The sequence below is a fragment of the Lepidochelys kempii genome, chromosome 7 (genome assembly GCF_965140265.1).
Source record: "Lepidochelys kempii isolate rLepKem1 chromosome 7, rLepKem1.hap2, whole genome shotgun sequence".
Lineage (NCBI taxonomy): Eukaryota > Metazoa > Chordata > Testudines > Cheloniidae > Lepidochelys > Lepidochelys kempii.
The window spans coordinates 56,726,156-56,752,120 of record NC_133262.1 but is presented as its reverse complement, the minus strand read 5'-3'; the positions used below and the strand labels follow the sequence as shown (position 1 = coordinate 56,752,120).

The following is a 25,965-nucleotide window of genomic DNA, read 5'->3' as shown; positions in this document are numbered from 1 at the left end:
TTTTGTATAATTGTTTCTACATCATTCTGCTTCTTGCGTTTGAAGATCAGTCAGTTTAGTGCAAACCTGTTCAGTGCTGTGAGCCTTATTTGTGTTGCACCAAGGGGAGGCCACCCTTCTGACAAGTGTGAAGACATGGTCCTTACGCTTGAGAGCTTATTCAAAATAGCAAACACACAACGTATGGGGTTTAGGATGCAGAAAAGGTAACATGACTGGTGATGTAGTGTGCACATTGTGTTCCAAGAATCTTGCTTATGGTCATTGTTTTCAAATGTATGAACTGCCATACTGATTAGTCCAGGGGTCTGTCTGGTCTCTGGGGGTGGCAAAGACCAAATGCTTCAGAGTAAGGCGCAAAACAGCCCATAGCAGACAACTGGTCTCTAAGTGCCTGTAGGGTAAATTTCTTCCTAATCCTCATCCATATGCTATGTATATTGTTTGGATGATACGTTGTTGGATCAACTAATGCAACCACTGGAGTTAACAGGCCCTCTGAAAGGGAGTGCATGTTAATGAGACAGTGGGGGTGGCTAGAGAAAGGGCAGCCTGGGTCAGAGAGGGTATCAGGTACTGGGTGGGGGAACTGATGGCTACCTTCTAGGGGTTGGGGCTTCTGAGGATAAAGGCCCTGTACTAGTGTAACTGAAGGGAAATCACCTTTACAGGGCCAAGGACTCTGGCCCCTCTGATTTAGACATAATTGCCAGCAGCAGTTTGGGGGAGGCGACAGATAAGTAGGCTGCGAGCTTCCTGCTGCCAGTGCCCGGTGTGGGGTCCGGGTCCGGCTCTGCGGGTAGCAGGGCTGGGCGTCTCAGACGAGCAGCGCGGCCGGGGGCGGGGGCGGGGGAAGGACCAGGCTGCAGCCTTGTGCCGGTGCGGAAAGGGAGAGGCAGCCTGGACCCAGGCGGCGGCGGCGGCGGCGGGGGGGGCGCGCGCAGCCGCCTGTCAGTCATGAGGTAGGTAGGCGGGGCCGCTCGCGCGGCTGCAGGTGGGGCGGGGTCTAAGCTGTATCAATTGGCTGAGCTGGCGGCGGGAGCGCGTCACCTGCAGCCTGGCTGCGGCCGGCGGCTCCTTCTCTTCCCGCGCCGGCCTCCCTCTGCAGGGCCCGGTGCGACCTGCCCCGGCCCCGACCCCCCTGCTCCTGCAGGCCCCAGCCCCGAGCCTCTCCAGCATGGAGCTGCTGGGCGCCAACCTCTCCGCGCTGCGCCGCCCGCAGGAGTACGACTTCGAGCGGCGCTTCGACGAGCTGCAGGCGATCCAGTGGATGCGGGAGAACTGGTGAGCGCTGCCGGGGCGGCGGGCTGGCTCCGCGGGGCTGGGGTGGGGTTGGTCGGGCTGGCCAGTACCTTGGACTGGAGCCTGCGGCGCAGCAGCGGGGACCCGTCTGCTACACCGAGCCGAGCAGCGCTAAAGCGAGCGAGTGGCCGGAGCGCCCCGTGCAGGCAGGAAGGGGTGCAAACCCTAGCGTCAGCCCGGAGATGCTCCATGAAGCTGAGGCCTCATGTAAGCAAGGCTGGTAGCTGGACGTGACGTTCAGAGGCACAGATTTTAATAGTGAGGGTAATCCACCACTGGACCAATTTACTAAGGGTCTCCTGGTGGATTCTCCATCACTGGAGTGGGTCTTTTCTAAGAGATCTGCTCCTCTAGTTCAAATGGGAATTAATCGGGGAAGTCCTGTAAGAGGCTGGTTATGCAGGGGGTCAGACTAATACAGTGGTCCTTTCTTGCTTTATAATCTGTGACCCAACTCAGAAGAATGTGTACCTGTAGCTTCTGTCAATCTTTTGGGAAAGAGGTGCTAGATTGTAAAATAGGAAACAAAACTATAATCTGAATGAAAAACTGAGCAGATACAAAAGCCAAATCCATATAGCCTTCCAGAAGGAGATGCAACTCAGTTAATAGAGCAACTGTCCTGAAATAAAACTAGGTTAACTACCCTGTTTACTTCAGTATGCATTTAGAGTTAAAATTGCTGGTGAAAGTTTCATATTCAACACCTTCATAAACCTATGCCTCTGAGGTCCTTTTGAGAGCCAAGAATTAAACTTCTTATGCTACTGGCTTGAATAGTGAAACCCATTGTACAAGATTAGTGAACAATTGCTAGATTTCATAAAACATCATTCAATGTGCAATTGTTTTCTGTGTCTCAAAGGAGATGTTCGAGAGCAGCATCTTTATACTCAATTCTTGTTTGAACTCTCTTTCTTCCCTTGACACAAACATACATTGTAAAAAGAACGTCTACACAGCGATTTTTAGTCCTGAGTTAGCTGACCCAGGCCAGCTGCCAGCCTTGCTGTGGGTCTTCTATCCCTGTATAGACGTACCCTAAGTAGCACCTTTAGAGTAGCAATAATAGTGATAATGACTCAGCCATTTTACCTAGTGTACAGAGATTGCTTAACCAAATCTGCATTTGCTGAGTGCAGAAAGATTTTAGGGTGAAGAGCAGCAGCTTGAAACAAAACAGTTACAAATAACCTTTAAAGAGCCTTCTAATACAGTCCGTCTGTGTGTGAGGTCCTGAGTTCTGTATGTAGGGGCTTGCCCTTGACCAGGGTTGTCCCCAAGACTGGAACAGGAGGGGCTGCTGTAGGTCAGAATTTAGGGGTGGGGTGGTAGAACTGTATTTGGAGAGAAGCTTCCTGCATCATACTTGGACTTAATGTGCTTGCTCTCTGGCTTTTTGAATAGCCTTGCTCAGGTGACCCTTTAGGTAGAACATGTAAAACAATCACCGAGGTCTTGCCTGTTATTTAAGGTGTTATAAAAATTATGGCCCCAGATCTTCTCTAATAAAATGAATCTGGATCTGGGGGCTTTGCCTCAGACACAGACAGGGTTTAGTGGGCATTGCCAATGTTTAGTTTACAGAGCTCGGTGGCCTGCAGGTTTGGAGGTTAGTGATTGCATGGGGCGGTTATGGTATATTGGTATTTCAGAGGACCGGAACAATGTACCATCGACTATTCTGGGAGATGAGGATAGTGTGTGGGAGAGGGATGTCCCCTGCTTGGAGCAGCTGCTGATTCCACACAGCACTGTTATACTTCCTGAAAGTGTGTCTTCCCAAGATTACAAAGTTTTCTGCATGCTAGGAAACTTCTAATGAGGTAATGTGGTATAGGATAACCTATATGTCTGACAAGAAAACATGGTGCTATATTTTTTTTTTCTTGTGGCAAGGGTGTGTCATGAAGTCATTTTTGTCCCTTTCCTAAGGGAAAATTACTGGACTGATCTGTACTTAAAACTCTGATGTGTCAACTGACAAGCACATCTAGCTTGAGGCTGAAAATGAAAACTGCTCTCCTGACTCTTTCTCGCACATGCTGCTGAACAGCAGCGTCATCCCATGCCATGCCTCATAACAGGAAGAGCCTGTATGCTGCTAGCCTCGTAGGGTAGTACGGTTGCAATGTAACCGGCCAGAGGAGGAGTTACTCCATGAAACAGGGAAATCCATTCACTTCTGCAGTTGGAATTTACAGGGAAACTTGAGTAGAACTAGGAGGCCATGTTTCGTTTGCATCTTCAGTTCAGCCACATGCAAATTGACATAACCAGGATCTTCTCATGTGGGGTGACAGGTTGCAGCTGCATTTGATTTGTCCACACTTGGTATTTCTGGGCTGGCAGCCAATAGGCTTTTCCTGGCCTGCTAAGATTTGCACTGAGCCACAAGATTTGTCAGGATTCTAAACCCCCAAAGGCCTGAAGTGGTTTGCATCCAGGGTTTTGGTTTAGGTCCAGCTAATTTGACACCAGAACTTAAAACATCTGAGTTGTATTGAACTTCATAAATATTTCTTCTGCATGCTGAGATTAGATGACAAATACCCACAGCACACACACTCCCCTTTTCAAAATCTCTCCCTGAACCTGGGGTAAAAATAGTGGCTTGCTCTTTGGGAATGCTAATTCTAAAAGACTAGACCACACCCTGTTTCCATTTGGACATCTATTGTGCATTCCTGGTTCCTAGCATGGAAATATGGGTTGGGAGAGAGAGACAAAGGTGGGGTCAGGTAGTCTCTTTTATTGGACCAACTTCTGTTGGTGAGAGAGACCAGGTTTTTAGCTTACACAGACTCTCCTTCAGCTCCTGAAAAATACAGGGTTGGTAACCATCTCTGGAGCAAACTTAATTTGTTTGTTCTTGGTGTAGTGCAGTTTAGAAGGATTTAGGCCATGATTGGGAGAGGCTCAGAGTGAAACTTTCTTGGAGAGGGGTGTCTTCTCAAAATGCCAGAGCATTTGATTACTTTGTGGTGAACCGTTGTAAGCATTTGATGGAATGAATGGGCTGGTTGTCATGGATGCAGTGACAGTGTCATTAACACAATGTTAAATTATGAAAGCATGGTTTACATTTGGAGGAGAAACCTTCGCTTGCTTAGTCCCATGGCAAAAATGCTATGGGAGAGGGTGAGAGATTCATCCCAAAGCTAAGTTTATTAATGGAATAGATGGAAGAATTCAAAATGAAACCAAGCATTTTGAAATCAAAATTAAACAGTTATTCACAAAACAAATCTTATGCAAAACTCACCAAAGTCCTCTTTCAGAGAGTGTCTATTCGTCCCTTATCTTAGAGTTTCTTACCAAAGTCCCTTAGAGCAGTGGTTTTCAAACTGCAGGTCGCGACCCAGTGCTGGGTCGCAGAATATAAGGCACTGGGTCAGCTCTGGTCAGTGCTGCCAACTGGGCAGTTAAAAATACCATCAGTGGTGCTGCCCAGCTAAGGCAGGCCAGTCCCTACCTGTTCTGACACTGTGCTGTGCCCCAAAAGCAGTCAGCAGCAGGTCCGGCTCCTAGGCGGGGGAGCCATGGGGCTCTGTGCACTGACTCCACCCTGAGCACAGGCTCCACACAGCTGGGGGGCAGTGCCTGTAGAGGGGGGCAGTGACTGTGGGCAAGAGCCGCGTGGAGCCACTTGTGCACCTCCACCTAAGAACCGGACCTGCTGTTGGCCACTTGCGGGGTGCAGTGCAGTCTGCAGTGCCAAGGCGGGCAGGAAGCCTCCCTTAGCACCCCTGCTGCGCTGCTGACCAGGAGCCGCCGCAGGTAAGCCTGTGCACCTCTCCTGTGCCCATTCACGTACCCCAGCCCTGAGCCCTCCCCAAACCCAGAGCCCCCTCCTACACACCAAAGCCCTCATCTCTGGCCCCACTCCAGAGCCTGCACCCCAGCCCAGAGCCCCCTCCCACACCCTGAACCCCTCATTCCTGACCACAGCCCTCACCCCGCACTCCAACCCTCTGCCCCAGCCCTGAGCCCCTCCCAAACCCCTCATCCCCAGCTCCACTGGGTCACTGGCATCAACAATTTTCTTCAACTTGATCACCAGGAAAAAGTTTGAAAACCACTGCCTTAAGGCTTGTCTACATTACCCCTGGATCGATGGGCAGTGATCAATTCAGCGGGGGTAAATTTATCACGTCTAGTCTAGACGCGATAAATCAACCACCGAGCTCTCTCCCATTGACCCCGGTGGAGTCACCGGGGTGAGAGGCGCAGGTGGAGTCAACAGGAGAGCGTCAGCAGTCAACTTACCGCAGTGAAGACACTGTAAGTAGATCTAAGTACATCAACTTCAGCTATATTATTTAAGTAGCTGAAGTTGCATAACTTAGATCGATTTTTCCCCCCCGCCCCCACTGTAGACCAGGCCTTAGAGCCCTCCTTGTGTGGGATGGGGGAAAGGTTAATTCTGTTGCTGGACCTTGAACTCGCTGTTTGCTATTAAGTTACTCTTGCCTTTAACAGACTAAAGAGAGCAGGATGGAGAAGAATGGCTGTCTGTTGACATTCACAAGTCAGTCACAGACAGCTCATGCACCTATTGTGGCCAATGTGTGTAACACCTCTGAGCCCTGGCAGGTTTTGGCAGGTGCCTCTTTCTTTGGTTTCTCTCGGGCAAGCTAGGCTGCTTCATGCCATTGTGCTGATGCCATGCAGTACAGCTGATCTCCGCACTAGGAGAGAAATAGTGGAAGATTCCATTAATCAAATTGGGGTCCTCACTGGTTCGGCCGTGATGGTCCAATGTCCTCACTGACATGTTGACACCTGGATGGCTCCATCTTTCCCCTGTGAACCTGGAGGATTCTGGAACAAAGAAGAGGCCTTTGGATATTTCCCAAGCAAACACCTCAGGAGCCCATGATCTTTCTCATTCTCTAGAGTCCCAGTTCAGTGTGACTTCCAATCCATCAAGTTTGTCTAACTTCTGGTTTCAAACTCCTCTTGTTTGCAAGTTGTGACCTCAGCAGAGTCCTTGGGTCAGAGCAGCAGCCCTCTTTTGTTAATACATATTCAATCTCTTTTCTATACCTTCTCGATCACCTTTCTTTATGTTACTGTGATTTTGTAAGCGATCAATTACAGCTCAAATGGCAACTTGGCCTGACTGGGGTAGTATTGGTGGCTTGGTTAGGACATAGCAGGCCTAAGTTGTTTGCATTGGCAGTGGCTCATTTGGAGTAGAGAGAGCATCTTTGCCCTGTGAAATTAACACATGCCCTTCTTCTTGAACTGTCTGCCATCCTGCTTTTGAGACGTCACTTCCTCAAAATGAGGCAGTGGCTTGTAGGAGAGAAATCAATCTAACTCCCTCCTGGTCATGGCTGTCCAACATGTGGCATTGTCTTAACTGGTAAGATGCTGGTTGGCCCAAGTGTGCTGTGCCACATACACCCCCTGGTGTCCGAGATCTGCTTCACACCCCTATACTGCCAGCACTGAGAGCTGGATTAGAGTTCAAATTCAGACTTATAAAATGAAAGTGCCTGATAAGTATTCTTGTGAAGGAGGCCCCTTTCCTGGTGGCTGACTGTGTGTTGGGATTGGCTGATGGTTCTGCTCGATACCAGGCAATGCTGCTGAACCAGGAAAGATGGTCTTGTGGTCAAAGCACTGGATTAGGAATTGAGAAGACAGCTCTGCCTCAGACTAGGTGTGACCAAGTACGTTGCTTAATCTGACTCAGTTTCCCATCTCTTAAATGTATCTAGTAGTACTTCCAGCCTGCCCTTGGTCACTCTTGTCTCACCAGGACAAGGGCCATCTCCTCGGTATGTTGAGAGCCTAATACAATGCGTCCCTGAGCTCACTTGGTATTATATTTATGTATAGCCACAGGGGGCTTCAGTATCACCAGGCTGCTTAAAATACTGCTTAGTGATGGCTACTACCGTGTGTTAGTGTGAGCGGCTTCATATTGGCTGCAACTCTGTGGATGTAACTTGAGCTTCATGAGGAACTGGAGCATCGTCCTTCTCTTTTGACCCTGGCACAAGGGTCCTTCTGTTTAATAGGAAACTTCTGTCCACTCTTACCATCCACAGATACACTCCTTTCTGGGCCTGTTGGGCTCAGTTCATCCTTGGTGGAACCCAGATCCCATGGATTTCACTGCTCCCATGGGACTGAACGCCCAGCTGGAATAGCCTGGGAGGCTGGGTTTGGGGTGGGAGGCAGGAGAATTGCCAGCTGAATCTTGGGCCTTAGAGCTGGTGTGGGCAACAGTATTGCTTGAACTGTTTCTCAGACCTGTCTCACTCCAGTAGGGTGAGGAGTGTGTGAAGTCTTCTAGCAAATGAGCTCAGCCCCTTGAGAGGGGATTATGTTGACTCATCAGCGTACATGTCTGTGAGGTTACCAGATCGCCCACTGCATACAGCAGTCCTCCTTGATATTGAAGATGAAGTTGCACACAAACCACTACCAGAGTGTTCTGCTGGGGCTGCTCAGGCTGATGTGGGTCTGGTATTCAACCCCATCTGTGTTCTGCAGCTTCCATGTTGGCAGCACTTGGCAGGAGTTCAGTACGTAGGCAGGAATGGAAACGGATGGGTGCAAAGATCAGCATGCGTCATGCACAACTAGTCAATGCTGGGAGTAGCTGTTTACTCTAGGGTGTCTTGTGGAGGGTGGAGAGGGGTGTTTTCTGGACTGTTCCATGGATAGTGGCTGAGATATGACCTTAGTCCCACTGGGATTTTCTTCACTGAGTCAGCTGGCCTCTAGGTACAACTGCACTGCAAAAGGAAAAAGATCTGTGGCAGTAAGTCTGAGCCTGGTCAACTGAACTGGGGCGCATGCTACAGGGCTAAACATAGCAGTGTAGATGTTCCCGATAGGGCTTGATCCTGGGAAGTGGGTGGGTCACAGAGCCCAGCTCCAGCCCAGGGGGATGTCTACACTGCTATTTTTAGCCCTGTAGAATGAACCAGAGTCAGCTGATCCAAGCTCTAAAACTCACTGCCACTGGGTATTTTTGCAGTGTCCCCGTACCCTTTGACACTCCCCTGTTAGTGAGGGATTTTTAAGTTCCTTTCTTACTGGGGTGATAGGCCTCTTGAGGATGAGCTGGGACAACCTGCCATTTTCCTTGCCTCCCCATTCTGCGGAGGTGGCCGGAGTTGTCTGCCTGTCTTTCACGTAGCAGGGTCCAGAGCGTATTGCATACCTTCCTCTTCCATTTGGCATCATGTAGCATGCCTCTGACAACTGCAATCGCTTAGGCGGAAAAGTAACATCGAAGTATGAGTGTATTTTTCTCAATGCCTTCTAATGAAACTTAGCAGTTGTAGGAGAGGCGTGAGAGCCATGTGACCAGCTCTTTTCACTAGCAAATGCCCAGTGGGCCCTGCACCACAATTTGGGGAATTTCTCTGTTAAACCCGATTCCAGTGCAGTTTATAGTGCTGGGGGGTGTGTCATGGCTGGAGTGTGGAGACCTGTGCTCCTGAATTACAGGCTGGATCTCTGGCATCTTGGATACAGAGCTCACGAGAGCAGAGAGTCTTGTCAGAGAACCCTTGGGGTGATGACAAAATGCAGCCATTCAGCCCCCTCTCTTCCACTCGCAAGCTGTGAATCACAGAGCCGTTGGCAGTGCTGCAGATCAGTGAAATGTCGACTCACCCCTGCAATGCCTCTGGCACCAGCTGTCAGTATCAGTGCTTGCTGGGTACACACCCCTGTGCAGGCTCAGCAGGAAGGAGGGATTAATCCAGTTCTTGATCAGTACAAACAACCTGCTTCCGCCTCTTTAGCAAACACTGGATATCATGGAAGCTTAACCCTGGCTGAGCTGGGTTCACTACTACTACTCGGGGTGCCTTGGCACTTCCTGGTGCAGGGATACTTCCCTGCCTGAATCCTGCCTTTGCAGTGATTTGGATACAGTTGGGTGGCAGGGGAGGCTTCATGATGCAGGGCTGCTCTAGTGTGGGCTGGGAGCTTCATTTTCTGCCATGCTGTTTGGTTTTAACTTCAGCATGTAGTGCTTAAAGGGAGGTGCTGGCTAGAGCAAAGCCTAGTGTGGGCAAGTGGTGTGGTCACTATCAGTACCTGCTGAGCTAGGTCTCTCTCAGTGAAGTTCTGTGGCCTGTTGTATGCAAAAGGTCAGGTCATAACAGTCTCTTCTAGCTTTAATCTATTAATCTCGTTTTGTTTGGGGGGAAGGCAGCACATCTCTGCCAATATACCACAGCCCTGACCTGTAATATGTCCTGCTTTTTTCCTAGCTAGCCAGCTCTGCTCATGCATCCAAGTCTCCCTGCTACTTCAGTCCAGGCGTATACTGCCCACCAGGCCACAGCCTGAGACCTGCAACCTCTTTGCTGTTAAACTAAGTAGAGTTTAACTTGGACTCAGTTCTCTGGGGTTGAAAGTCTTGTGCAGTAGCCTGAATTTCAACTGAAGTACAGATTCTTCTAGGGCATTGTCAAGGTTCCTTCCCCACTCTGAACTCTAGGGTACAGCTGTGGGGACCTGCATGAAAACCTCCTAAGCTTACTTTTACCAGCTTAGGTTAAAACTTCCACAAGGTACAAATTAATTTTACCCTTTGCCCTTGGAATTTCCACTGCCACCACCAAACTTTTAACTGGGTTTACTGGGAAACGTAGTTTGGACAGGCCCTTTCCCCCCCGAAATCCTCCCAACCCTTGCACCCCACTTCCTGGGGAAGGTTTGGTAAAAATCCTCACCAATTTGCATAGGTGACCACAGACCCAAACCCTTGAATCTTATAACAATGAAAAAGCATTCAGTTTTCTTACAAGAAGACTTTTAATAGAAGTAAAGGAATCACCTCTGTAAAATCAGGATGGTAGATACCTTACAGGGTAATTAGATTCAAAACATAGAGAATCCCTCTAGGCAAAACCTTAAGTTACAAAAAAGACACACAGACAGGAGTAGTCATTCTATTCAGCACAGCTCTTTTCTCAGCCATTTAAAGAAATCATAACCTAACACATACCTAGCTAGATTACTTACTGAAAGTTCTAGGACTCCATTCCTGTTCTGTCCCTGGCAAAAGCAGCATACAGACAGACACAGACCCTTTGTTTCTCTCTCTCTCTCTCCTCCCAGCTTTTGAAAGTATCTTGTCTCCTCATTGGTCATTTTGGTCAGGTGCCAGCGAGGTTACCTTTAGTTTCTTAACCCTTTACAGGTGAGAGGATTTTTCCTCTGACCAGGAGGGATTTTAAAAGGGTTTACCCTTCCCTTTATATTTATGACAGGCATAAGTACCATTCATACAGATTCCTGACGTAGGAGTACAGTCCCCTCTCTAGTATACCGTGGATCACATTTCAAACTATAATTCTACTGTATCCCCAGAGGCTTGTTCTGAATGCCTCTCTCCATCCATCGAACATCTCTGTAAAACATCTGGCATTTTCAGTCCACGTAGACCAGGCATCCTTGTGACTGCAGTGTGAATTCGAACAATACTGGGACAAAGAGCAGGGATTCTCTCGCAGCAATGTCTCTTTTGCCCAGGAATCTAGTAAGCCCATTGCAGTGGGTCCTGGAAGCTAGCTAATCTAAAGAACGTTGGACCTAGGCTGAATTGGCCTAGGATCAGAGAAAGGAATGTAGACATCCTTCCTGCATGGTTGAAGAGGGACCCAGTTGCTTTGATTCTGCCCCTGGATGGGGATATGACATATGATGGCTAGAGTTAAGTCAGTGGGCTGTGCGGAGCATGCACATTCTGGTGGTTGTTCTCAAATGACTGTTATCATTAACGATCTGGAGGATGGTGTGGATTGTACCCTCAGTAAGTTTGCGGATGACACTAAACTGGGAGGAGTGGTAGATACGCTGGAGGGGAGGGATAGGATACAGAGGGACCTAGACAAATTAGAGGATTGGTCCAAAAGAAATCTGATGAGGTTCAATAAGGATAAGTGCAGGGTCCTGCACTTAGTACGGAAGAATCGCATGCACTGCTACAGACTAGGGACCGAATGGCTAGGCAGCAGTTCTGCAGAAAAGGACCTAGGGGTGACAGTGGATGAGAAGCTGGATATGAGTCAACTGTGTGCCCTTGTTGCCAAAAAGGCCAATGGCATTTTGAGCTGTATAAGTAGGAGCATTGCCAGCAGATCGAGGGACGTGATCATTCCCCTCTATTGGGCATTGGTGAGGCTTCATCTGGAGTACTGTGTCCAGTTTTGGGCCCCACACTCCAGTTTTTCCACATCCTTCTTCTAAAGAGTCCAGCGGAGGGCAACAAAAGTGATTAGGGGGCTGGAGCACATGACTTAGGAGGAGAGACTGAGGCAACTGGGCTTATTTAGTCTGTAGAAGAGAAGAGTGAGGGGGGATTTGATAGCAGCCTTCAACTACCTGAAGAAGGGGTTCCAAAGAGGAGCTTCCTGTCCTGTTACATTACTGTGTGCTGCTGGGGCTGCATTTCAGTGGGGCTGTGTGAGCTGGTATAGGCTTTGTAAAGGACTCTGGGAGGAAAGGCTTGTGAAACTCTAGTTACCCACGGAGATAATTCTTTAGTTTTTTAAAGATAATTTAATTCTTCAAAAATGTATTCTGATAGTCAGTATAGGGGACTGGATTTTGTCCAGACTGGTGAATTGTGAGGTGTCATTCCCCCCCCCCACCTTTTTTTTTTTAAATCAGACTGCATTATATGAATGGAATATCAAAAATTGGGTCCCAAATCTGGGAAGCTAAGGCCAGAACACGTCACAGCACAACAGAATAATGTTTTTCAGCCAAGTCTGTTATGAGGTTCAGCCCTCAGTGCTGCCTGTGTAGAACACTGTCCCTTTCCTCCATGTACTAAGAGCTTCTTGGTACAAAACAAGAAACTCTGGCCTCCTCAGAAATTGCAGTGAAGGAGCTAATCTGTAAATGAATAAAACTGCCCTGTTCTCTCAGCTTAAAATCCTTGCCAGCTGAGCCCTCACTTGGGATCTGAAGGGGCAGGGCAGCATTGTGGAAGTCTCCCTAACGTAAGAGATCCCCTTTGTTTTCCTTCCCTCACCAAGGGTATTTCTACCAGTTCCACTTATGGTCAAGGTCTGCTCCTCGTGACTACAGCTAGGGGAACAGCAGATACCTATAGGAGTGCAGGGCTCCATTAGATTCCTCCTTGTCTGGGCTAGCAAAGGCCCCACCAGGAGCAGGGGGCACGTCTGTGCTATACCACGTGTCAGCCTGTCTGAGAACTCTTCTTCCCCACTCACAGGCGTAAATCTTTCTCCTTCGCCTTGGCTTACGTGCTGCTGATCTTTGGAGGCCAGCATGTCATGAAGCAGCGGAGAGGGTACGACCTGCGCAAGCCACTGGTCCTGTGGTCACTCAGCCTGGCCCTGTTCAGGTAAGAACGGCATCTCTTGCTTTATTCTGCTGCTGCTGGTGGTTACTGGGCAGCCGTAGAGTCCCACCATGTCAGCTGACCCTGGAGAGAGACATGGAGGCATTTCCTCGTGGGATGCTAACTCAGAAGGGGCAATAGGTTTTTGATAAACTGCTGAACCACAGATAATTCCCCACTCCCAGCTTGGCCATGGGGCTTTAATTTTAGTCCTTATTTTAAAACCTTCCTTCCCCCCGCCCACCCCAGTTTCCTAACCCTGTAGAAGTGATCCCAAAATGGGGGGAGAAGGGTCTTTTTTGCAGCAGTGAGGATAAAAGCTGAATAGCAAAACAGCAAGGATGAGATGGTTTATGTTAAACGCATTTCTTTTGTGAACGAGGTATTATTTTTGAAGTTTCAGCCACACATAGACCATAAAAGTGAGATAAGAATCTTCCATCTAAGGTCTCTGTGTAAAAGATTCAGTTCTTTGTCTTTAAGTAGTCTATAAACTGTGCTGGCAACTCTGTGGGGACTCTGATAGGAGCCTGCTGAGAATGACTCAACCATAGCTTTGCTCTGTAATTTGTCTCCAAGCCAAGATCCTTCAGTTTTCTCACACTCCTCTCAGCACCTGTTTACTGCAGCTCTGGCTGGTTTGGCAGAGTGAGACCATCATCCTCATGAGATTAATTGATGTAAGATGCTGAAGCATGAGGGGGATGGAGCTGGCTGGGAGTGATGCTGGATTCTGACTGGCCTGCGTGGTCCACGTAAGGGTGGAGGAGGTAGGGAAAGATGTGAGAAGCTGGAATGACACCTTGCTATGCAGTGTCCTGACACATACAAGCTCTGGTACTGATAGTCCATGCACAACCATTCTGAAGCCATATCCCCACTTTAATGACTGACAGCTTTGGGTAGCCAGCCCACAAGTTTAAGGGGTACTTTTTGGCCTGCATGAGCGTCTCTTTCAAAGTACTTGAAGCTGAAGGTGGGGCAGGGAGCACGTATTCTTCACTTCTCTTGTTGTCTTGGTTTCCCAGGAGCCATTGCCTGGCATCATGTATACAAACTCAAGGCTTTCTGCATACACAGGGTTGCTGTGATACAGTCCTCGCTTCTTATCTCTTGTGTGACATTTTATTGGTGGTGTCATTCTGACAAGGCAGTTCTAGGTGGAAAAACCACAACTGCTTACATCAACTCAGACTGCTTTCAGCCTGCTGTTGGTCATCACACCAGTGATATTCAGAAGCTCTCCTACTCAGCCATGCAGTTACGGCTCCAATCCTTTGTGTACATTAGCTTTTTCCTGAAAAGCTCACTACAAGTGGCTCAGCTCTCAAGAGGGTTGCCTTAGTTGGGGTGGATGCTGGCAAGACAGGAGCTACATGGTACTTTTTGGCCAAATAGTTTATTCGCTGAAAAATGCAGTTTGGGGGCAACTGAAACTATTTGCGAATTTGGATCAAATTAAGCAAATAGCACTGAATGAATAAAAAGAAATTTCTGAGTCAAAATGGTTTGTTCTAACACTTTTGAAATGAAAGGCTTTGACTTTGTTTCATTTTGAAATGTCGCTAGATTTGTTTCAAAACTTTTTAGATGAGTAAAACAACACCCTAAATAAAGAAATGAAAATTTCCAGGTTAAACAAAATGTTTCATTTGACTGGAAATGATTTTTTTTCCATTTTCATTTTGCAAGAAAGAACAAAAGTGTCAGTTTTTTTGTTAATTCTAAAACAATTTTTTTTTGGGGGGGTTGCTTTTTGTTTCGGCCACTGAACCGAAAAAATCCATTCTTAACTCAGCTCTAGCGAAGGCCTCCTCTAAGCTTCAGTTTCTAAAATGGTGCTGAATGCAATTAGTCTGCACTTGCAGCTAAACCGTGTTCAGGACTTGCTTAGCTGTCCCTGTCAACTTTTGTAGCTTAGACAAGCTCTGTGTGAAGTGGAAAAAACTGCTGTGTTTAAATACATTTGTCAACCTCTTGATTTCTTGCTGTGTGGAGAAGGAGAGGGGAACCATGGCTTAGCCTAGGTATCTACCAGGGTTAAAACATGGCTCCTTATTGTGTAATCTAGTTAGTATTTCTAGCATATAGCAGACCCCAAAGTCTGTGCTGTTCACTTTCCAGACCCAAACAAGTGTTGATTCCTGCCAGCAGTGCAGAGTCATGCAGCTGTTAAGAAATGGATTTTTGAGATCCCAGCTGGGGTTTGCCCTGCAGCACAAACTCTTAGATCACTTCTCAGTCTGTAAACTGAGCCAGCCATCTAGCACTGGTGACATCGAGTTCCAGTCAGATCAGAACCACACATCACATAGCTCTCTATGTCATGTGTGCATGGAGTTCTGCAGCGTGTCTTATGGACACTAGGAACCGGGTTAGGCAGTGAATCTTTAGAATGGCATTTGTGCATGTTGATTGTAGGGGCTGAGATGAGCAAGTTGAGTTGGTGGCTCTTTGTCTAATTCAGACTTCTAGTTGTGCTTCAGATGTGTAGTGGTTTTTGTATCCTTTGCTCATTTGAGGCCCACGCCTGTCCCGATGTGCTGAAACTCCAGCTCAGAGGTATGAGCAGAGCTGGTGAGAAGAGACTGGAATATCGGAGCGTGTGGTAGTTCACTGTTGAGGTGCCCTGGAAGAATTTGGAGTAGGACTTGGGCAGGGGGTGCTGCAGGCTCAGGAGTGAAATGTGTTGGCAGAGCTGCCTGGGGACCTGTGGCTGGATGGATGGCTGCCCCTGTCTGAGTAGGGCCAAGTAGTTCTGCTAGCGAGCCAGGGTATTCAAATCTATGCTTCCCAAGACAAGGAGGATCAGTAACTGGAGTAAATGCAGTATCTGTCACCCAGCAGGGCAGGAGGCTGATTACTTAGGCTTCCTACTTCTCCTGTGGAGGGGATGGAATTGACAGAGTTTCTGTGGGGGGAGAAATCAGCCTTCCTTGTGTGATTTAATCATGTCCTATGATGCTCATATGGCTCTCTTGCAGTATCATCGGTACCCTGAGGACATGGGGATACATGGGATTTGTCCTCTCCACCAGTGGATTTAAGCGATCTGTGTGTGATCCAGGCTTCTATAATGGCCCTGTCAGCAAGTTCTGGGCATATATGTTTGTCCTAAGCAAAGTACCGGAATTGGGTGAGTGTAAAACCTCCTTTGCTTTATTTGACGTGGTTATAAACTCTTCCCTTGTTACAGGCAGACTCTCTAAAGGGCTCCATCCTTCATAGGAGGGGCTGATTCAGCCAGTCTAAGTTGTCTCCCTTGTTCTAATCCACTGCAGCTCAATGCAGACAGTGTAGCACTATCCTGTGACCTCCCAAGTAACCTCAGTCTAGCTCAGTCCCCCCAGCATGGTCACTTACACAGGAAGGAGGACTTCAGGATAAGACGCAGGACTGTCAGTTAGGATTCAAATCCAGACCCTGCCACTACCTTTTTGACTGAAGGGAGAAGGGGTGGGTAAATGTCAGTACCATGAGGTGTATGGTGTTACTTCTCTCAGTGCAGCATTGCATGTTTGACGGGGGAGGGGCTGTCTGTCCTCTTGGAGCATGGAAATAATCTGGGCTGAATAAAATTTCTGGTTGGGTTGAGTGAGGTGATGGATTTATCTCTTCGCTGCACCCTGAAAACACATCAGCTGCTTTGCCTTATCTGACCAGTGATGTCTGTCTCCCAAGGTGACACGGTGTTCATCATTCTCCGGAAGCAACGGCTCATCTTCCTGCACTGGTACCACCACGTCACAGTGCTGCTCTACACCTGGTATGCCTATAAGGACATGGTAGCCGGTGGCGGCTGGTTCATGACCATGAATTACGGTGTCCACGCCTTCATGTACTCCTACTACACAGTGCGGGCAGCGGGCTTGAGGGTGCCACGCCCATTTGCCATGGTGATCACCGTTACCCAGATCCTGCAGATGGTGATGGGCACAGCAGTGAGCATCATGGCATACTCCTGGATGCAGGATGGCATCTGCTCAACCTCCTGGGAACAATTCTTCTGGTCGTCCATAATGTATCTCAGCTACCTGGTGCTCTTCTGTCACTTCTTCTGTGAGGCATACTTTAAGGGGAGGGGCAAAACAAAAGGGGACTAACACTAGTGGGAGGAGTGCTGCTGGGAGTTGCTGGGACTCCTGCTCCCTAGGCTGTTGGCTCTCCAGCGCATTACAGGCCTGGTGTGATGAAGCTGGGGGGGAAGAAATTGATTGCTACCAGTACTTCTGCTGTTGGACCTATGAAGAGGCATCAGTATCTGCCTCGGAGGGGGCTGCTCCCTGGGCCTTCCAGCCAAAGCCTGAGTGCTCTTTGCTCTGCAGTCTTTAGAGGGATGGGGGAAGAGAACTGGAGAGGCTGTGAATGCCAGAGAGAAAGGGTTGGAGGAGTATCAAGAACCCATCACTAAATTTCAGGTTCTCCCTCTTCTGTCCTGCCAATCCATCCTCCCCCACCACCCCCCAGGTTGTGTTGTGCGTCTCTTGCACAGAGCTAATCTTCCCTTCTGTTCTCAAAGGCCAAACTTTCTTAAGGGTGAGGAGTGTCTGCTCCCTGGCATGAGCTTCACACACAAGGGGTGGTTGCATGCCTCTTGCACAATGGCTGGCCATACCGGTTCTGCAGGAGAGGGTTGGGAGCCCAAGATTGGGTGCTATTGCCAGCTAGAGGGAGACCCTTGAATTCAACAACTTGCTGGGGCAGGACATGGCAATGGTGGCTGCACTGAATGGGAAAAGTACCTAAATCTTTATCCCCTGGCCAGTTCCTTGCAGGAGATAGAGGGGAGGTTTCAGTAACAACTGGGAAGCCTTGGTTGTCCTGATTGGCTTAGAGTCCAGGGGGCTTGAACTAAGGGGTTGAAAGCTCACAGGTACTGACCTTATATTAAGGGTTCTCCTGCTCCCCCAAGCTAGCTGACTTGACTTGGCATTTCATTTTTCTCTTGCATGACAAGAATTCTCCTCTTTTCTGGGTTAGAACTGTGAACCCCAACTGGGCAAGAGGGCAAAGGGACAGTCCCCAGCTGACCCAGTACATATCTAGACTGCCTATCTAGGGCAGAATGAAGATCCTCCCGACTCTCCCATGTGCTAATTGCAGGAAATGAAAAGCCCTGGGACCTGCTGCTAAAAGCCAGAGGCCAGAGCTCCAAGTAACTAGCTCAAAAATTGATCTCACCCCAGTGATGGTCTCACTTAACTCCTCATGATGCTCACTTTGGTATGAATATGTGTGCCTGGGCTGCTTGCCTAGATGTTCCCCCTCTGACATCCTGCCACTTGTAATTACCTCAACTTTTAATAGCGGATGGGCAAAGATGGTGTTTAAATCTGGCTTTGTGATCCTGGAGCCGAAATACCAATGCCCCTCATGAGACTGGAAGGGTTGTCCCCAAACTGGACCTTGGAGTTAATGTACACTGGCTGCACTTTTAAAAACCTTCTTTCTGCATTGTGAGTACAGGGAACTGCTCCGATTGGAATACTGGTAGAGCTGCTAATCTCAGTGGGCCAATTTAAAGCTCCTGATGCTTTATTAATTGAGGTCTGTGTGCAGGCCTGGGTACCAGCCCTAGTTCTAACAGATTCTCTCTGTGGCCTTTAGCAAATCATTTCACCATGTTGTGCCTCAGTTTCCCCACCTGTAAAATGGGGAACGATACTGACCTACCTCCCATGGGGTTTGAGGCTTACTGTCTGTAAAGTGTTCTGAAGACTAACATTGCGCAAAGACTTGTCACTGTGTAATGCAGCCCCTCCTCCTAGCCCCCAACTTCCATCGCAGGAATTGCCTTTCTAGTCAAAGCACCTGTCTGTTTCAGGCAGCTGTGCCACTGGAGGAGGCTGAAGCCCTGATCACTAACTCCCAGGGGACACCAAGACAAAAGCTGCTTTATGTTGTAAACTGTTGGAGGCAAGAGAGTTTTTCCTCCTAAAATCAAGATTGGTGAAGCTCATCTCTTCATGGCATGCTGTGACTTGTGATTGAAGATAACCAGTGTCCTCTTCCTTGAACGGGAAAATAAAGGGTAAGAGTCCCTGGAGAAACAGCAATGAGTGTTAATGAAGCCAGGAATCTTTGGGGTCCAGGTTCCCTTGCTAAGACACTGACTCTAGTACCGTGTTTAACCAGGAATATGGATTTTCAGGATTTAAGCTGCTCTTTCTATTTCAATGGAATCAATTTACGCTTCCTCAGCTGTTCTGCTGCTGACTTCCACTGCACCTCGGCATGCAACCTCTTTCAGATTCCCTGTCTGGATGGCAATGCTGGAAGAGAATTCACCCCTTACTGGAGGGTGCTGAGCAGCTGCCACTGCACTGATCTCTGCTTGGGGGAAGCTCGCTCCAGAAACCCCTCCCCTTGGGACTTGCATCCTGACACTGCAAAAGGGTTTTGGTGATGCTAGCTTTAATAGCAATACATTTATTATAAGTAACTAGCAGGGCCCAGCTTCTTCTACAGCAGGGGTCAGCAGCCTTTCAGAAATGGTGTGCCAAGTCTTCATTTATGCACTGTAATTTAAGGTTTCGTGTGCCACCAATACATTTTATATTTACAGGGGCTGATAGACGGAACCCCAGACTGGCAGTGGGCTGAGCGGGACGCTGGCTGGCAGGGGCCAGCAGACGGAACCCCAGACCGGCAGTGGGGGCGGCAGACGGAACCCCAGACGAGCAGCAAGCTGAGTGGCTCAGCCCGCTGCCGGTCTGGGGTTCTGTCCACAGGCCCCTGCCAGGTGGGGTCCCAGCTGCTGGCCCTGCTCAGCCCGCTGCCAGCCTGGGGTTCTGTCCATCTAGGCTGGCTACGGGCTGAGCAGGGCCGGGACCCGGGGCTGGCAGCAGAGTGCCACTGTAAATCAGCTCACATGCCACCTTTGGCACGCATGCCATAGGTTGCCAACCCCTGTTCTACAGCATCGAAACTTTCTGCAGTCTTTCCTAGTACAGAATTATGCAGCCAAATCAAAGCTTTCATTTTTAAGTTTCTGGGTGTTAATTATGAAGAAAACATTAATCTGAACTGAATGTAAAGTGGTGCAGTACTGTCTGCCTCAGTCTACAGACAGCCAAAGCAATAGCTCTGAGTTAACACCTTATTTAGCTCAGATGGATGTACACTCTGAAATCTAATGACAGCAGTTTAAATGTCATTGGTCAGTGATGTGAAAGTTAATTGGGAAGAAACTTCCAGCTAAACTGCTTGTTCTGCAATTCCAAACTACCTTCCTTCCAGTTTCATCCTACCCAGCTTCCTAAAGTGTCAGTTTCCTCTTGACAATTGCTACATCTTCATTCTGGAGCTCTGCAGCACAGGGCAAACTGGGTGGCAGTGTAGAATTAAATAAGGAACACTATGCTGATTGTATTATTCATATTTATATTAAATAACCTCAGTTAATTCACCAAATGCTGCTTCTGCCTGCAGCTGCCTCCCTGCCCCTGGAGTTCTGCAGAATCCATCTCTAGCTTACTGCAGTGTTACATGGGGGCCTTGTAGAAGTGCGGCGCACCTATGACTCCCCTCAGTTTCAATGAGTTTTGCAGGTATACCCATCCCCCAAGACCAGGGCAAGCTGTAGAAAGGTGGGAAGAAGCTGTCTGGGTGTTTGTCCTGGTTGTTACAAGACTTGCAAAACAGCCAACAGCAAAGAAATGAAAATGTCTCTGAACCAGATCTACAAATCCACTCCAACTGCATCTGAAATAGTTACTGTGTGACATGTGAATTTGGTTAATAAAGTGTATGGTTTTTATCACTCTTCTTTGTATCTGGCCTATGTTCTGAATTAGCAAAAAAAGCTAAGAATGACTTCCCCATTACAACCCTGACTCCTCATGAGGAAGAATTAGCCTGGACGTGGGCTAGCTATTGAACAGAGGCAACTTCAACTTCATGTGCTTATTTATATTTTTATCCAGCAACTTTTTCACTGAACTCTTGTAAAGCGTCTTGTCCTGCTTTTGTACTTTGCACACTGTCTAACTAAGGGTCATCTTACTCCATAAAGTAGGTTTGAGGAGAAGGAGAAAACAGTTTAGTAGTTGTGGAATAAACAGAAGACCGTTAAACCATCATTATTTCAAAGCTCAGTTAAGCAACTAAGAGCTTGCTCCAACCTTATGAAAGGCAACAACTCACTGAGCTGTAATGCACCCATTTTCCCCAAGAGTTGAGTCCTCTTCATCCTGCTTATTACACTGTTTTTTTGTTTTTTTTTTTAAATGCCCTACTGTTTTCATTTGCCTAGCTCTGTTCTTGAATCTCTTCCTTCCCTACCCCACCAGCCAGGGAATAAAGCTTGTAAAATCAACAAGAATTCAGTAAAGACAAGTGCAAAGTACTGCACTTAAAGAGAAGGAAAAATCAAATGCACAAGTACACAATGGGAAATAACTCATGTATTGCTCAGAAGGAGTTGGGGGTTATAGAGGATCAAAACTGAATGAGAGTCATCAATGTTATGTAGTTGTGAAAAAGGCTAATATAATTCTGGGGTATATTTAACAAAAGTATTGTATGTAAGACCTGAGAGGTAATTATGGGTCAAATCAACTGGGAGGATGAATTTAAGCAGAAAACTGAATGATCATTGGAAATCATTTAAGAACACTAGTAGATGCCCCAAAAGTCCCAGTTGAGGGGAAAGTGTGTATTTGGATAAATGTGTGAGCTGGTTTAGAAGGGAAGTGAAGGCAGATATTATTTTAAAAAATGGAAGAAGGGGAAAGTTGGTAGTAATGAAGATAAATCAGAAGTTAGGAATGGTAGAAAATTGGTAAGGGAAGCAAAGAGACACAAGGGGAAGTCTATGACCAGCAAAGTTAAGGACAATAAAGAATTTAACTCTGTTAGGAACAAAAGGAATTCTGACTATGGTATTGGTCCATTACTAGGTGGGAAGGGTAGAATTTTAAATAATGCAGAAAAGGCAGAAGTGGGGTGGGGGGAGGGGAGGATTATATGATCTCATTAGATGGTGATAACACTTTCCATTCCATTACTATCTCTGGAGGATGTTCAACAGAAGCTACTCTAAGGCCTTGTGTACGTTACCAAGTTTTGTTGCCAAAAACTCTCTATTGGCGACAAAACAGCAAGAGTGTACACTCTACAATGGGACTTTTGTCGTGAAAAGCACCCAGTTTTGGCGACAAAAAAATTCCACCCCATGAAAGACTTTTGTCTTTTCCCCTCCCTTTATTGTCGACAAAGATCCAGTGTCCACACTGCTGATTGTTTCCTCGACAAAACTGGCTTTTGCCAGTATCCCACAATGCCTGCCCTGATGGTTCTGCTCAGTGTTTTGATCTCTGCTGCCCTGCAGGCACGCGCCCATCCCCTTTCAAAGCTCCAGGAAGTATCAGACAGCTGAGCATGCTGCTCCGTTTGAGGAACAAACAAAAAGCAAATCATTGGAATGCTCCCATTCTGCCCGGCACTAGGAACACGGCAGCAGACTGGCTGCTGCGCTGCTTTGCTATTCCTCAGCGCGGAGAGCTCACAGAGCTACTCACGATGCTGCTCTCGGCAGCCGAGGGGGCTGTGGGAGAATTCGGAGAGGAATCCCAAGGTGCGCAGTGATCAGCTCTTCCTTCCCACAACACTGCACTGTGGGATACATACCCACGGTCAGGCCCGGCTCTACGCTTTTTGCCGCCCCAAGCCATGCGCCAAATTGCCGCCTGAAGAAGGGAGCTGCTGCTGAATTGCCGTCACAGGACTGTGAAGTTACAAGCTGCTGCCGAATTGCTGCCCCAGCAAAAAAACCCATGCCGCCCTGACGGCTCACGGACTGCCGCCCCTTTAAGATTGCTGCCCCAGGCATCTGCTTGGAACGCTGGTGCCTGGAGCCGGCCCTGCCCACGGTGCATTGCCCACCCTGTCGATGATGGTGTCCCCTAGGTGGACGTGATGTATTGACAGAGGGAGCAAGTGTGAACACCCTTTGGTGACTTTTGTTTTGTCAACTTTTGGGTGTCAACATAAGTTTTGTCAACAAAACTTGGTAGTGTAGATAAGCCCTGAGTCTTGGAGTACTTGGGAAGTTCCGAAAGACTGAAAGAAAGCTATTGTTATGCCAGTACTTTGAAAAGCTAATTATAGATCTGTCTGCCTGCCCTTGATCCTGGGCAACATAATGGAGCAGCTGATACAGAACTCGATTAAATAAAGAATTAAAGGAGAGTAATGTATTTAGTGCAAATCAACAGAAGCCTATGGAAAGTAGATCCTGTCAAACTAATTTGATAGCATTTTTTTGATGATTACATGTTGGGTTGATAAAGGTAATTGAGTTGACGTAATATATTTAGAAATTCCCTTAGGTGTTTGGCTGGGTACTGCATGACATTTTGATTAAAAATTAAAACTATATAAATTTAAGAGAGCCAGTTTTTAATCCATTTAATGTGTACTAACGGATAGCTCTCAAAATGTAATTGTAAATACAGAATCCTCATTGAGCGGGTGTGTTTCCAGTGGGATCCACCGGGATCAGTTCTTAGCCCTGTGCTATTTAACATTTTTATCTGTGACTTGGAACAAAACACACAATCAGCGGTGATAAAGTTTGCAGATGATGGAAAAATTGGGAGACTGGTAAATAATGAAGAGGACAGGTCACTGATTCAGAGCAATCAGGATTGTTTGGTGTCAGACTCGCAGACCTAGTGCCCTCTGCTCCGTACCGTCCTTGGGAGGGAATCCCCTTCAGCGTGACAGCCCTCCTCAGGATTCACACTCTCTCTGGGTTAAGCCCTGGGCTTCTCCGCCTTCTGGAACTGCACCGCTGAGCCTTCACACCTGTCTCTCTCTGAGCCCCCTCTGGGAGTCCACTTGCTCTAGACCCCTGGGGCCTCCACAGCCAGAGGGAACAATGCAACCCTGATTTCTCAACCGCAGTGACTCTGAGTCAGAGAAGGGTTTATTGAACATCTGAACACAGCACAGGAAGTGCTCAGGGTCCTCGGGCCTAGAAAGTCAGCACAGTCCATCTGGGCCTGTCCAACATTGAGGTGGGATCAGGTTGCTCTTTGTCCCTGTCATAAATATAAAGGGAAGGGTAACCACCTTTCTGTATACAGTGCTATGAAATCCCTCCTGGCCAGAGGCAAAGTCCTTTTACCTGTAAAGGGTTAAGAAGCTCAGGTAACCTGGCTGGCACCTGACCCAAAATGACCTATGAGGAGACAAAATACTTTCAAATCTGGAGGGCGGCGGAAAGGCTTTTGTCTGTTTGTGTGATGCCTTTGCCGGGAACAGATCAAGGATTCAAGCCCTCCAACTCCTGTAAAGCTAGTAAGTATTCTAGCTAGAAAATACGTTGGGTTTTCTTCGTTTTGGCTTGTGAAATTCGCTTTGCTGGAGGAAATGTGTATTCCTGTTTTTGTGTCTTTTTGTAACTTAAGGTTTTGCCTAGAGGGATTCTCTATGTTTTGAATCTGACTCCCTGTAAGATTATCTTCCATTCCTATCTTACCAGAGTTGTTCTCTTACTTTTTTTGTTCTTCTAATAAAGTTCTGTTTTTTAAGAATCTGAGTGGGTTTTTTGGGAGTTAAGAATCCAAGGCTGGTCTGTGCTCATCTTGTTTATTGTCAAGCCTCCCCAGGAAAGGGGGTGTAAGGGCTTGGGGGGATATTTTGGGGAAATAGGAACTCCCAGTGGTCCTTTCCCTGATTGTTTGTTAAATCACTTGGTGGTGGCAGCATTTTACGTCATCCAAGGGCAAAGGCTTTGTGCCTTGGGGAAGTTTTAACCTAAACTGCTAGAAATAAGCTTAGGGGGTCTTTAATGCGGGTCCCCACATCTGTACCCTAGCGGTCAGAGTGGGGAAGGAACCCTGACCGTCCCCATTCCAGAAGCGACCTCCTTCCAGCCCACCACCCTATATCACCTTCCCAACACCCCCTCCTCAATCCTTTGTTGTCTTTCCTGAGCAAACAGATCATCTGGACCCTCTCTCTTACACCCTTTGTTTTCCCTCAGGCCAGAACCTGCTGCCTTCCAGCTAATCGGAGCCCTCTCTCCTCAGGCCTTTGTCTTCCCACTGGCCAGAACCCACTGCTTTCCAGATCACCTGGCCCTCTCTCCTCGGCCCTTTGTTCTCCCCCAGCTGAAATTGGCTGGCTCCCAAGATGGGGTGGGTCTCTGGGTCACCAGTTGCTAAGTTACACAGTTCCAGGCTGTTGTCCAGACTGCTAGGTGGGGTCACATCTGGCCCTCTGCAACAAAAAACACCCTCTCCCACCACCTTATTAAACACGCAGTACAAAGGGAAAACTGAGAGACAGTGCACTCGTGCAAACCATTACGAAAATCCCCCACTTAATCACGCTTGGTAAATTGAGTCCAAGCGTTGTGTATTTTAATACAGTTAAATGTAAATGTACACAGCTAGGAACAAAGAATATAGGCCATACTTACAGGTTAGGGGATTCTACCCTGAGCAGTAATGACTGAAAAGGCATTGGGGTCATGCTGGAGAATCAGCTGAACATGAGCTCCCAGTGCAATGCTGGGGCCAAAAGAGCTAGTGTGATCCTCGAATATGTGAACAGGGGAATCTCGAGCGGGAGCAGAGAGATTTGTTTTACTTCTGTGTTTTGCACTGGTGTGACTGCTGCTGGAATCCTGTGCCCAGTTCTGGTGCCCACAATTCAAGAAGGATGTTGATATATTGGAGAGGGTTCAGAGAAGAGCCACAAGAATGATTAAAGGATTAGAAAACATGCCTGATAGTGATACTCAAATAATTCAGTCTATTTAGCTTAATGAAGAGGAAAGTTAAGAGATGACTTGATTACAGTCTATAAGTGTATACGTGGGGAACAGATGTTCAGTCTAGCAGAGAGGGGTCTAACATGATCCAAGGCTGGTAGTTGAAGCTAGACAAATTGAGAACAGAAAAAAGTATACATTTTTAGTTGTGAGTGTAATTAACCATTGGAACAATTTACCAAGAGTCGTGGCGTCTCCGTCACTGACAATATTTTAAATCAAGACTGAATATTTTTCTAAAAGATCTCTATGAATTATGTGGGGACGTTCTATTGCCTGTGTTATACAGGAAGTCAGACTGGATCAGTGGTCTCCAAACTATGGGGTGTGACCCCCTAGGTGGGGCATGGAGGAACATTTGAAGGGGCACATGGTGGGGCCCTGGCCAGCCCCCACAAGGGGCAAGGAGGGAGCACCACCCAGCCCCACTACAGACCTAGCTGCAGCTGCACTCTGCCCCCAGCTAGCTCCGCCTCTAGCCCTAGCTCTTCTCTCGTCCCCAGTTCTGCCCCCAGTTCCGCCT

The 25,965-nt window shown here is 47.8% G+C and overlaps 1 protein-coding gene across 1 annotated transcript; it reads left to right on the top strand.

The window, feature by feature from the left end:
• The first annotated feature begins 1,032 nt into the window (after nt 1-1,032).
• ELOVL3 (ELOVL fatty acid elongase 3) lies at nt 1,033-20,422 on the top strand. Its single transcript, XM_073352961.1, has 4 exons — nt 1,033-1,284; nt 12,530-12,661; nt 15,643-15,794; nt 16,340-20,422. The coding sequence occupies exons 1-4, from the start codon at nt 1,178-1,180 to the stop codon at nt 16,759-16,761; spliced, it is 813 nt and encodes a 270-aa protein (XP_073209062.1). The 5' UTR covers nt 1,033-1,177; the 3' UTR covers nt 16,762-20,422.
• Nucleotides 20,423-25,965: the final 5,543 nt, after the last annotated feature.

Excerpts from the sequence above, each read along its gene's own strand:
- ELOVL3 (XM_073352961.1), top strand. The coding sequence starts at position 1,178 with ATGGAGCTGCTGGGCGCCAACCTCTCCGCGCTGCGCCGCCCGCAGGAG. Across the intron at positions 1,285-12,529 it reads CAGTGGATGCGGGAGAACTG|GCGTAAATCTTTCTCCTTCG; the intron begins GTGAGCGCTGCC and ends CCCCACTCACAG. Across the intron at positions 12,662-15,642 it reads CTCAGCCTGGCCCTGTTCAG|TATCATCGGTACCCTGAGGA; the intron begins GTAAGAACGGCA and ends GCTCTCTTGCAG.